Source organism: Odontesthes bonariensis, chromosome 4 (genome assembly GCF_027942865.1).
Source record: "Odontesthes bonariensis isolate fOdoBon6 chromosome 4, fOdoBon6.hap1, whole genome shotgun sequence".
Taxonomy (NCBI): domain Eukaryota; kingdom Metazoa; phylum Chordata; class Actinopteri; order Atheriniformes; family Atherinopsidae; genus Odontesthes; species Odontesthes bonariensis.
Window position 1 is genome coordinate 14105746 of NC_134509.1, and position 12299 is coordinate 14118044.

At 39.1% G+C, this 12299-nt stretch overlaps 1 protein-coding gene across 5 annotated transcripts in view; it reads right to left on the bottom strand.

Moving 5' to 3' along the window:
* Positions 1 to 12299, bottom strand: part of fam13a (family with sequence similarity 13 member A) — a 53221-nt gene that overhangs the window by 24566 nt on the left and 16356 nt on the right. For 4 of the 5 annotated variants that reach the window (XM_075463113.1, XM_075463114.1, XM_075463110.1 and 1 more), the window contains exons 6-9: positions 12071 to 12148; positions 11216 to 11302; positions 7594 to 7835; positions 2778 to 2819 (exon numbers count right to left, since the gene is read on the bottom strand). In XM_075463113.1, the coding sequence (XP_075319228.1) occupies positions 2778 to 2819; positions 7594 to 7835; positions 11216 to 11302; positions 12071 to 12148 (449 nt within the window). The remainder of the gene's footprint in view (positions 1 to 2777; positions 2820 to 7593; positions 7836 to 11215; positions 11303 to 12070; positions 12149 to 12299) is intronic. The other variant, XM_075463112.1, reaches the window with a different exon arrangement.

The window sequence follows — 12299 nt, forward strand, 5'->3', positions numbered from 1 at the left end:
AATATACCACCAGAATATAAATGAGCTAATATAAATGAGTAATTTTTATCATCACTGTATAAAATTAGTACTTCATCTTCACGGCTGTCTTGGCTCCTTCCAAATTTAGTTACATCCACATATGTGGTTTTACCAGAGACAGCACCTTTTTCTTTGCCTGGTGGAATAATTTCCTTGGATCTGGTCCCTGGTTGTAACATCCTGTTTAACGTGTTCATATGAAACAGGTATCGATCTTCAATATCTTGGTAAAAACACTAATTATTTCCTTAAATCTAAACCTAAACATTCCCTTTAGATGAATAACGCTTCTTAACAGTGTCAAAATGTTATTTCTGAATTCATCTTAAGGCAACTGAATAGCCTTGAATGGCCAATGTCAAATTGGCTTCTTTTGTCTTTCCAGCTTTAATGGTGTCTGTAAGATTTGCTGAGCTTTTGCAGTAAAGTCTGTTATAAAATGACACGTCTGGCATTTTAATTTCAGAGCTGTGCTATTTTCGCAGTGCTGATTTAGTTTAAAAGGCCAGCAATGCAAGTCTTTGTTTTGCAAAAGCTTAAGGATTGCTTACTTTAATTGCTTCTCTCCGGCGCTTTTCACTGACAAAACTGCTTTGCAAATAAAATCAAAAAACAAATCATATGCTGGTGTTTGCACCTGTGTTGGTGTTTTAAAATCAACCGGATTTGCTTTGGAGGAAACGACTCCAAAGCAACCACAGTGGAGGCTTATACACGTTAAATCCCCAGCACTGCACCAAGGACTTCCGCTCAGGTAATCCAGTATTACACCACAGTCAGATATTAGCTAGAACCTTTGGTCAATACCCACAAAGCAAAAGAATCCTAATAATATTGGTCTATGATCCACTTTGACTGGGCTAATGTTAAGCTAACATGCAGCCCAAGAGTTTGTGAATGTGAAGGACTACAAGTGGACTCGAGCGAGAGAAAGCGGATATGATACATATTAGGCCATGCAGTTGAATGTGAGCAAGGAGAGTGACCGTTATCAGTCATTTCTAAAATATTATTTAATATTTGTTACTCTAAAATACATAGTAGGCAACAGCATGCAATAGGTTCTCAGCCTCAGGATACGTTCTCATGTGGCATATATTTTGAGTAAAAGACATCCCACAAATATGAACCTTTGTGGTGCAAAACAGGTGCAAAAGGAAAACATGGTTGGCCTACTGTAAATGTACTGTATACAATAATTAATACATGCCTGTGCTCGTACATAATGAATTATAGCAGAACATTTTTAGAACGATAATATAAATTGCACAATGCGAATAATTGTTCAAGATTGTGTTACATAAATTGCACAGAGTAAGGATGTTGAGTGCAGAGATTTAGTAATTCTTTAAAAATAGTTTGTATCCTACACTGAAGTAAAATGTCTTGTATTTGAGTATTGTACACAGAAGATACTCCACATAGCTTGCTCTATGCCGACCGCATGTCTGGGACTTGGATCGATGTACCATTAGCGAGACGGGACAAAGGCTCCTTGTTAGAACAAGGTTGTATTTTTTTCCTATTTACATCAGGGATAACTGATGCCACAGTTCTGCAAAACTGCCAATCTCTTACATCATCTGTATTAGTGCTCAGTTCAACAGGTATATTGTTACCTGTCCAGGTAAACCTGTGATTGTTGATTAGCAAGATTTAATCAGTCTTGCAATAAACATGACAATAAAAAGTTTTACTGCCAAAGCCTGACCTTTGGACTTCTTTAAATTTCTTTTGGATTAAATCAGTTTGCGCTGAGTTATTTTAGCAACATCTCTGTGTGCCTGTGATTTTTTTTATTCCTTCCATTATCCTGTGAAGCTTCTGTCATGTTTCATCTATCAAGTTGTTAGGAAAGGGTCAAATAAATGCCACACACAAAAAGTCTCGGGGCGCTATCAGCTCTAAGGACATATGGGTAAACAACTGTCGAGGAAAAATGTGCCAAGTCTAAATGCTTAATTAAAGGAGCAGCTGTAAGCACTGACTGGACAAGTATTTTCATGGCTTCAGCTCAACAGGCAGTAAAATTAGTTCATTTATAATCAGTCGTTATCGTGGGCTGGTCCTACAGATGAAAAAACACTAAGTTGAATTTAGACAAATAGGTTGTCATTGTATTCATTTAGTACTGTGTGTGGGGAAAAGATCACCTTCTTTATTGATTTAGTATCCATTTTTTCATCTTTCGAATGGTTGTTTAACTCTTGAAAATATCCTGAAAAGTCTGATCTTGTTTGACCAACCATAAGCATTCCAAAGACACTTAATTGAAGAAGATGCAAATCATCTCAAGACATGCTTGAACTGAAATCCTTGACCTTCATTTCACTCATGTTGCTTGAAAAGAGTTGAAATGCTCAAATATCAATTATTCTCTTTCAGTCAACGTTTGCAAACTGTTTAAGCTGGGGTGTAGAAATTAATCTTTTAATCACTGAACAATAATCATAATCGCTTAAAACACCCCCTTGAAACAAAAAGTCTCTTCATCATGATGTGCCATTTGAATAGGTGGTATGTCTTAAACATGTGCTGCGGCTGTCTCCACCACCATTAAAAAAAAAGAAAAAAACAGCGTTATACCAACTGTTGCACGTGCATGCTGTCCTGCTTTCTCTCTAACCGCTGGTTCCATTGTTGATAATGATAATGCACCGAGGCAGCATGCGGCCACCTCCCCCACACAGCCAAACCAAAACAACACACTCTCATCCAGCTCTGCCAGCTTTATAACACACAGACAGAAGCCCCACCTCATGTAGAAAGGAGACATTGGCCTTTCTTCATCTTGGGAGCTGAAAGACAAGAAAAGGAAAACTCAATTAGCTGGCAGAACTTAGCTGTAGTGAAATGGCATAAAAAGTATAAGTGGAGTGAAATTAGATAAAAGCAGAGCACACGCCCTCACTACACTACATATTACTGGGGCTGAAAATAGGCGGATGGGGCTGGCTTTGTTGGCAGAATAATAGCCACGCAGTGCTACAGATCATGGCCTTTGTGTAACCTGTCTTTGGTTATTACACTGAACCAACAGAGAAATGAGTGCTGCTCTAGAATATAGGCAAGCTGCTGCCAATACATGTACGCCAGCAACACATGATGACATTATGCAACAAAATGAGGAACTCAGTGCTGGCCCTGAGTGTTAAAGTTGCCTAACATTTTCATATCCTGGCTCTCAGAGTCTGAAAATTTCATAATCTCCCTGTCTTGTTTGCTTAAGCAGACCATTTCTAAAGTTAAAATAGAAAGGGAAATGCTGACAGAGTATGTCAAATATTTCATGAAGGATCGCAGTAAGGCTGATTCCATATGAGTTTATTTATTTAAAGGATAGATGCCATTTTCCAGTAAAACTGACTGAAAAATGCAGGTCTGTATTGGAAGAGATTTGTTGTATCTTTCTGAAATATGGAAACAATTAAAAGGAAATTCCCCATACCATCTCATTATCTCATCTAAAGGTTTAAATGGAGGCCTTTAATTCATTCTCCAAACCTACACTTTGTCACTAAATGCCTGAAGACACATCTGCAGAAAATATCACTCACCAGCTATTAGCTGAACAGCTTATTAGGCAATTGACAGAAAAAATAATCAGCATCATCTTTAATATTATCTTTGAGCAACAACGCTAAAAATACACCAGTTTCCTTCCTCGATGCACATAAAATAGTTAGCTAATGTAGTTCTACACATTATACACTGAGCTCTTTATATGCGATATGTCTGTGACAATGGATTTTGCTACAAGTTACTTTATGTATGTAGCAGCAGGAGCCAAAATTTCGGTTGGGTGTAAATATTCAGTTTCACTGGTTCTGTTTAATATTAGATGAATGTGGCATAAATCACAGCAAACCGAAAACAAATCCATAACGTGGTGGGTTGTAAACATGTTGATTTTCAGATGTGCTAAAATTAAGAGGAAAGAAGTTGTTATTGTAGACTAAGACCGACTGTTGTGGTACTCTGGGGTGTTTTGCTACGTGATGTACCTTCATGCGGATTACTGTAAGAGGCAGGTGTGTTGACGGGGGGGAGTTAACCTCTGAGTTTAGCCATCTGAGCAACACCTCAACATGTTCAAAACAGAGGATCTAGGTTTCAAGTCAGGCAGAAATCAAAATGGGCCAAAGTTCAGTGTGCTCCAAAAGTCTTCTCGAATAACACAGTGTGTGGAAAAATGCAGGTTTTTAGTGTAGGTCATCACGCAAACCCCTCCACATTCTTTTAGAGCCTTGGTCCTCCTGGCCTTCTCACTCCCTCCCCAAACAAAAGCACACACATAAACACACCCATGTACTTAACTAGTATTACACAGTCTGGCAAGCTTATTAAAATAATGTGTGCTGTGGCTGCTAGTGTGAATTACAAAAGCGGAAATCCTGCTTACCCATTACCTTACTGAAGGGATAACAAGAAGCTTTGTGGGCATGTTCAGAACAGGCCTGATCCGTCCAGGAAAAAGGGAAAACAGCCACTGACAAGTTGGTCGATATGGACAAGCTCCACTTTTTTTTTACGTTTTCAAAGATTGTAACAGTGACTTCTCCCTCCACCCTGCCCTGTCTTAATTTATCCAAACTCTCTGCCGCTATACTAAAATAAGACTGTAAAAATCCCTCCCTCAAAGCACAAACTGTGCCGTGGTTAAAACTGTCCTTGTCTGGAACCATCATCCAAAAAAGAATCAGGCTGCTTCACAAATGATAGGAATCCTATGAGCTGAAAGACTACGAATCTTGACAAAAATCAAATCTTAGGACCAGCCAAGGCCACTGTCTCAAAGAAGATTTTTTTAAAAACGGGCACAATACAAAGATTGCATTTCTACGAAAACCAGTTTGATCCAGTCGGCAGGATCCTACTGTAAATACTGTGCCTGCTGTCAAACTTTAAACCTTTCTGACTGGTGGCCAACAATGCATTTATATCCACAGGGAACCCGCATTCACACCACACTGCAATTTTCCCCACTCCCACCTATTTCAAATGGGTTTCTAAGAAACTCAAAGGTTACATCACAAGATTCAGGGAACCAAGGCACCTCTACTAAAAAGACAGTATGCATCCCCTGTGTGAAAGTATGCAATCGTAAGAGTGTAATAAGTTCACATGACATTGCTATGCTGGTTGGTGAAGCCGAGGTGGTGAATGAGGCTGGTGTCCTATATTTCAGGGAAAAGTTGCAGAGTGGCAAACAGAATCAAGGCATTGATTTATTTGATACATGGTGATTCTGAACAGTGCAAAAGTCAAGAAGTGGAGGGGAGAAAAAGATCTACTGGTGGAGCCATTAAATAGAAATCCTGAGAATGATTTGATTACTAGTGTGTGTTGTCTCAAATTTAACATGTAAACACTACAGGCAATGAGAGGAATAAAAAATTAATAGATAAATAAAGAGTAAAAAAAAAAGTTTGGATTGAAATATAAAACCTCAACAAAACATGCATTCCTGCTTTAAGAGCTGCGCTACGCTGACCAAGACTTGTCTGACACTTATCCATGGAAAGTGAGAGCAGCTGACAAGAAGGCATGAGAGCAGCCTCAGATATGAAAACAGAGATTTCCACTTGTGGAAAATGATCACGTAGCTGCTATACGTCTATGTGTAACTGTCATTTTTAAAGAGACTTTTACGTTGTCCTTAAACGTTTGAAAAGTTCACGGACCTAACATTCCTAAAAAAGATCAACATTTTTTTCACTTTCAAGATATTAGATTAGAATAACAACAACAACAGGAATAACAACTGTAATGTTATCCGGTTTGTTGTAATTTTCCTATTCATCTGTCTGAGCTCTGCCTGCGATAGCTTTGATCGACGTGCTTAACCAACGCAACTTTATTTCCATCCCCTATGAAGAATGCAAAAAAGAGGAGGTGCTCGAGGAACTACCTGGTGCCTGACACACCCTGTTTGATGGCCACGTCAGGCCCGTGTATTTGAAACACAGGAACATCAGACTTAAGCAGCAAGGTATTTTTTTCGCTTGCTGCTTAAGTCTATGGGGTTGGACTGCTGACGCACATTGGCGTAAATGCTGAATGTAGCTCAGTCACCCAATACGACTTGGCAAAGAAGGTTTTAGCGCGCGAGGGAATCCACCTGAGGATTTACTGGTACCCTGACATGGTGAGGAAAGCTTCAGCACCTTGGAAGAACTAGATTTGCCTCTTCATGGACAGCATATATCTGAGGCAACTGATGACCATGCAAAATAACCTGGAATCACATTACCTTGGGGATAAGAAAAGATAAAATAAGGTTTATATTCTTTCAGATACTGAGCTTTATCATTTGCAATGCTAATGGAATAACTTTGTTGGAAATTAGGACCAATTATTATTGGCAAATAATAAAATAATAATAAAACTATAAGAAATAAAAAAAAAAGAACTGCAAATTGTTGATAAAAAATGCGCTCTATGCACTTTGTGATCGTAAACAACATATTTCCAGCTAATTGTGTGTGACAGTGTGTACATGCCACACTTGATATTATGTTATGTATTAATGGATCTGGTGCTGACACATTTTTAAACTCAGATTAATGTTGCACTGAAGGTCACTGGTGTGTTTGACAAGTTGTGGTCAAAGCCAAAACGGTGTCATCAATTTTCATCTAAATGTTTCAGCAGCACACACAAGACATGATGGTGTCTTTGTGCCTCTGTGCGGTAGGCTGATATTTTACCCTCATTATACTTTTCTGCCTGTTTTCTTAGGTCCGAAGCATGTTTCTGATCTGCTGTTACTGCCTGTTTTTTGAGGTTGTCTCACTTCAACTGGTTGAGGCAGTCTGGTTCTGCTGAAGGTTTTTGGCTCTTCAGTTTCACCAATTGACTGCGAAAAGAAGCTGCTCAATTTCAATGAAATATAATGAGATTACTTTTGATGTTGCTATATCAAACTGAACTTACTTATTGCTTTTTTCCCACTAAAAGAAGTTTTTCCATTTTTTCTCAAACCGTAAAAAAATTCATTTTAAATTATGCTCGGCCAATGAGTATTTGCTTGTTTTCAGGACAATAATGATCTTCAGCAAAAGCTAGTTTTCCTCAGCAGAAGCAGTAAGTACCCCAACAACAGACGCAGCTGCAATGTTGCTATTCCAGGACTGAGGACACCTGACACCGAGAGTTTCCAATTTCAACGTCTTATAATAGGTTTGTTTGCATGCCAAACGCACACTGACACAGGGTCCAAGCTATACTGTAGGTTCATGAATGCTGTCAGAAACTCTTCTGACTCTTCTGATTCTTCACCCTTACCCTCGGCTGACAGCAGATCAGCTGTGCTAAGGGTGGCAGTAACCTATTAACCACGGACAGAGTTGCCCCTCGTATTTCACATTTATGCACAATACTCTCATATAAAAAGCAGGAATTATATTATGGCATGCAGCAATGTCCGTAGTTTACTTACAGTAAAGGCTTTAAAAAATAGATAAACTGCATTTAAAGCTTTTTTTATTGCAAGAAAATTGCTGATTACATTGTTGTTCATTTTCTGGCCAAAGTTCACGCTTGTAATTTACATGCACTGGACTCACTGACCTGCTGAGGCCCTCCGTGCTGCCGGAGAGGCTGACATCAATGTGCACGACACGAGAAGAAGTGTGTGAAGTGTCTTGTCGAGGCAGAGGTGTTGTGTCCATCGCCTCTGAGCTGGAGCTCCTCAGCTCAGAGGTCAGGGGCAAAACTATTGGTATGGAGAAATGATGTGCATGGGGCATCCCAGGAGACAGGCTGGGCTGAGGCACAAAATGAGTCGTGCCATCATTCTTCCCTTTTCTCACCTGTTTGACAGAGACGGAGAGATTGGAGTCTCGTGACAGGAAATGTGAGAGCCCACGAGAGGAAACTGATACACTCCTCGTAAGATTTATGAACAATCAACCACATACAAAAGAGACAAAAACACAGAGAAGCTCTAGACTTTTTCTCAAGGTCCCATAAAACATGCATGTTGGGACAGAACACAACAAAGAGGGAAAGAAAAAAAGAGATTAGCTTGAAAAACTGCAAAGTTAGACTGATGTATGCCTTACCTTACTGACCCTGAGTGGGTATAAACTGCGAGTAGCTCCGACTTTTGTGTAGGAAAAGAACCTTAACCTAATTACAGCAACATTCTGGGGGGTACCCTTCTGCATCGTTCATAGGTCACCACCAAGGAAACCTAGGATAAGTCCTAAAGAATATGTCAAAGAAAGAGCTCCAGTATTACCGCTCATGTACACCGAAGCCAAGTTGCTGGCTGGCTGTGGCGAACAGAGTATGAAATGGGTTTGACACCAGCAGCTTAACTGTCGATAATGGTCTAAAATATCCCCTGCTAAAAGGCTAGTCTGCAGATGAACATGTAACTGCTGACTAAAAAGGCCTGTTGTTTTTTTTTGTCTTTACACCAATTATCAGAGGAACATTTCCATTTGCTGTTCAACTTAATGGGTTGTTAAAAAAAAAAATCTATGGCTGCAGCCTCCATTTAGACATTTGGTCACTCAATGGATGATACTTTGCCGACATAATTAGATGCACACATTTCTTTAGCTAGACCTGGCATCGATTTTGCCCCTCGGAGCTTTGTAATTGATTTGGCTACATTTGCCATTCAGTAAAAACCACAGTGGAGTAAAAAGGGGAAAATGACTGTACGTCAGCTTGTTTCCAGCTGTGGTTGAAATTTTTTTTTTTTATCATTTAGAGGCAACGTCATGGAGAGAGGTGGTAGAGAAGGCTGTTAAGATGACAGACAACTGTCTTTGTGAGCAGTCTAGGCTGCCAGGTTTAAAAAAATAACAGAAAATCACCCTATTCTTACAGGTAAAGTCAATACTAGGAATTTCATAAGCCTCAGACACAACAATTTAGTGCTTCTTTGAAAAATTGGAAGCAACGTTGTGCGCTTTTTCAATGATTACACCTTACTATACTGGAATACTGTGAGAGGAGCTTTGGTTTTTTTAAATTTCAAATCAACTTTGTTTGTCATGCACAATGGAAGTAGTGACAAGTGAGTCAGCAGGCAGGTTATACCCACAACATGAGTCTCACTAGTCACCGGCATAAAATCATGGAAATCATGGAAATCAGGAAGCTAAATCAATCTCCATGTTCCTTTCAATAATGTTGACCCATTTTTATGTCTCTATTCAAGTTTCTGGTTTCTCCATGTGTACCTAAAAAACAGCAAGTAAACAAGCCAGATGGCAAAGAAATCTGACAGACCTAAATGAGGATATGACCTGGTTTCTAAATCATGGATTAACATATAAATTTGAATGATTGTGAGCAGACTCTCAAAAGACTACAAAGAAAGTCAAATAAATGGTCAGATCTTGACATTTTACTTTGCTGAGCATACCCTCCAATAATCTGCAGCTGTGTAAAGTAGCTGAGAACAACCTCTATCACTGTGATCTCTGTTCACTTACCAGTGACGGCTGATTTCTCAGATGGCTTGATTTTCTGTAATGCCTCCAATGCATCCAATCTGAACTGCTCTTGCTTGCGCAATGAAATTAAGTAGAGGCTGTTAGTTAAAGCCAAAAAGAGAAGAGAAAAAGGACATTTGCCTATTTCCAAAAAACTCAGACTCAGAAGTTATTTTTGAAAAAGGACTTCTGTTTCTATGTCCTCCTGTTGTCATAATAATTGAACTAAAAGGAATAAGAAGCACAACAACAGAACAAAAAGAGCCTTTTTGATTTCAAGACACAATTCTTATCAACAGTTGCCTCTTTGATTAAATGAAAGGTACAGCTGGCCTGTTTAGGGCTTTTTTAATTTGAGTGAGTAGGTGTGTTTGTTCGTGTGTCTCTGAGTGTAAAACCTGACTGTATTCTATAGAATCATGATGCTTTGGTGTCACAGTGTCAGAGAACTTGGTGTTCAGTAGCTCAGCCTCATCGCTCAATATGACCACCACTGTGGCAGTGAGAGCTGAAGCAGTGCATAGATTTGCTTTAAAGTAAAGGAGCGTTTCTGCTGGATATCCGAGAAATGTAGTTATAAAAACTATGGTGACGATACATGATTATTCAAGTCGAATTTATTCCCATGTAATCAGAGTTCTCATTTCTCAGAGGAAATGAGGTATTCTTGGATATCTGTTCGTGCAAGTTTGAGCCAACACGAAAACTCGTGCTGATGGGCATTGTTGTTGGACTGCTGATTGTCGTTAGTTTACTCTCGAGATCTACATGAAGAAAACAGCAGACTTGCAGTACATTTACTTTACTAGAGTATCATGCTAGAGGTGATTTCTGCTGCTAACCCACATAGTTTCATAGGAAACTCTTGTAAAAATGGGTCAATTTGTATGAAACAAAGTGCCTAGTGACTTCAAGAATATTAAAATATTTTTCACATCTTTACGTAGCAACTCTGCTACTCTAAAGTGTTTTTCCCCTGACATCTAAAGAAACAAAATAACCATCATCAGGAGATGTCTTTACTATGCTGAGCTTATCTTGCTAGCAGTCAACATTTCTTTTTTATCTCCACAGTAACTCTTGTCATGACACAAATGACCCATTTATGGCACCAGATTTATGGCACCAGATGTCTTTGAAACAATAACCGCAAGATCTTTTCAACGTGTCTGAAAGTTGAAACAATTTTTGAGAAGCTAGCCCTCCTTATCTTAGTGTGTGATCCCACAATGGATAATATGAACTCATACAGAACGTGTTTGCCCCTCATAAAATCAGACTTTTAAACTTAACCGTAAATGTAGCTCTCCTACTGATCCATTTGATTAAAAGTCAGTCATGATTGTGCATAAGCAGGAAAATTCCAGGCTACAGTTGAATTCGAACCAATGGCTGAATGTTGTGCTTGTGACAGGGCTCATCTGTAGTGACACAGCACAGCTGCAAAGCACAACATAGCCCATTTTTTCCCTTGCTGCAAATAAGTGTGTTCTTGTTTCCTGAAGCAGTGTCGTTATCTGATCACCTCATGTGACCAAGAAACAAGGGAACAAGCATCAGAGGCTGTCTGGGAGATGACCTCAGGCTAATCAGCACCAAGGAAACGCAGCAGATAAGAAAGCAGTAGCAGCGTAGTGGAAAGAGTGAAAATTACTACTGAAACAGCCAAGGACCAGACAAAACTAGTAAAAACAAATGTAAAAAAATTCAACTGACAGCAACAAAGTCATTTCCTGTACCTTCTTTTTCCTTGTTGTCGTCTTTGAAGCGTTGGAGCAGGTTTTGTTCACGTGTTTTAAATCTTCTGCTCCGTTTAGGTGTCCAACCTTGAAAAATATTGAAACAAAAACAGCAAATGAAGAAAATGTGACGTATAGTGCACAGTAAAAATATCATCATCGATGCATAAAATAAATTACTTTGATGGCTGGTGTTGTCTCATGCAGCTGTTTTATCATTCCCACAAAACTCTGACTTTAACATTTACTGCAATTTGGCAAAAAAAAACAAACAAAAAAAAACAGGACAAATCTAGCCTTCAATCAAATAAATATCAAAATATAGATCATCCATAAGTGCATGGGATAACTGTTCAGTAACTTTCATTTAATCTCTGTCTGCAAGAATGAATTGAATAAATCAAACCTGCATACTGCTTTTTAAAAAACAACAAAAGTTATTTTGTAGTGTCACCTGCAAACTATTTACAAGGTCAAGATACACTCTAATTCTGCGACCTGAAATACCACACCATAAAGTAGACACAAGTCAGCTGACTCTGATAACATCTTTAAGCTCACAAATCCACACTGACTCCCCCTGAAATGGCGTTGGTGTTAGAATAGAGCTTTTCCAAAACATGCCTGCGCAATTTTAATCACGTCACACAGATCACATGGTCGGTGTTAAAAAGTACTATGTAAGGGAATTTGAAGGGTCCATGCAAGTTTGTCCTCTCAGGATAACCAGCGACAGTGCATTTCACAGCAGGCAGCCTGGGAACAAAAAGCTTCCGTGACAGGCACAATCGAGCATTAATGCACGAACAAAAAATGCACACGTGGAGGCTTGTTACCATAAAGAAAAACACGCACTTTAATCACTGTTGTCGGTGTGTCTGCGCTGAGAAGGCTGGGTGACTTTGTTGTATCTGCATCCATCATGTGCACATCCTTAGACCAGAGAGAGCACAAGAGGAATATCACATGTATAATCTATCTTACATAAAACAGAGAAACAATGGAGCAAAATTACACATTTAACATAGGTCAGGAAGCTTGATGGGTTCACATACATAGTGCGTAGTACTGTGCAAAAGCCTCA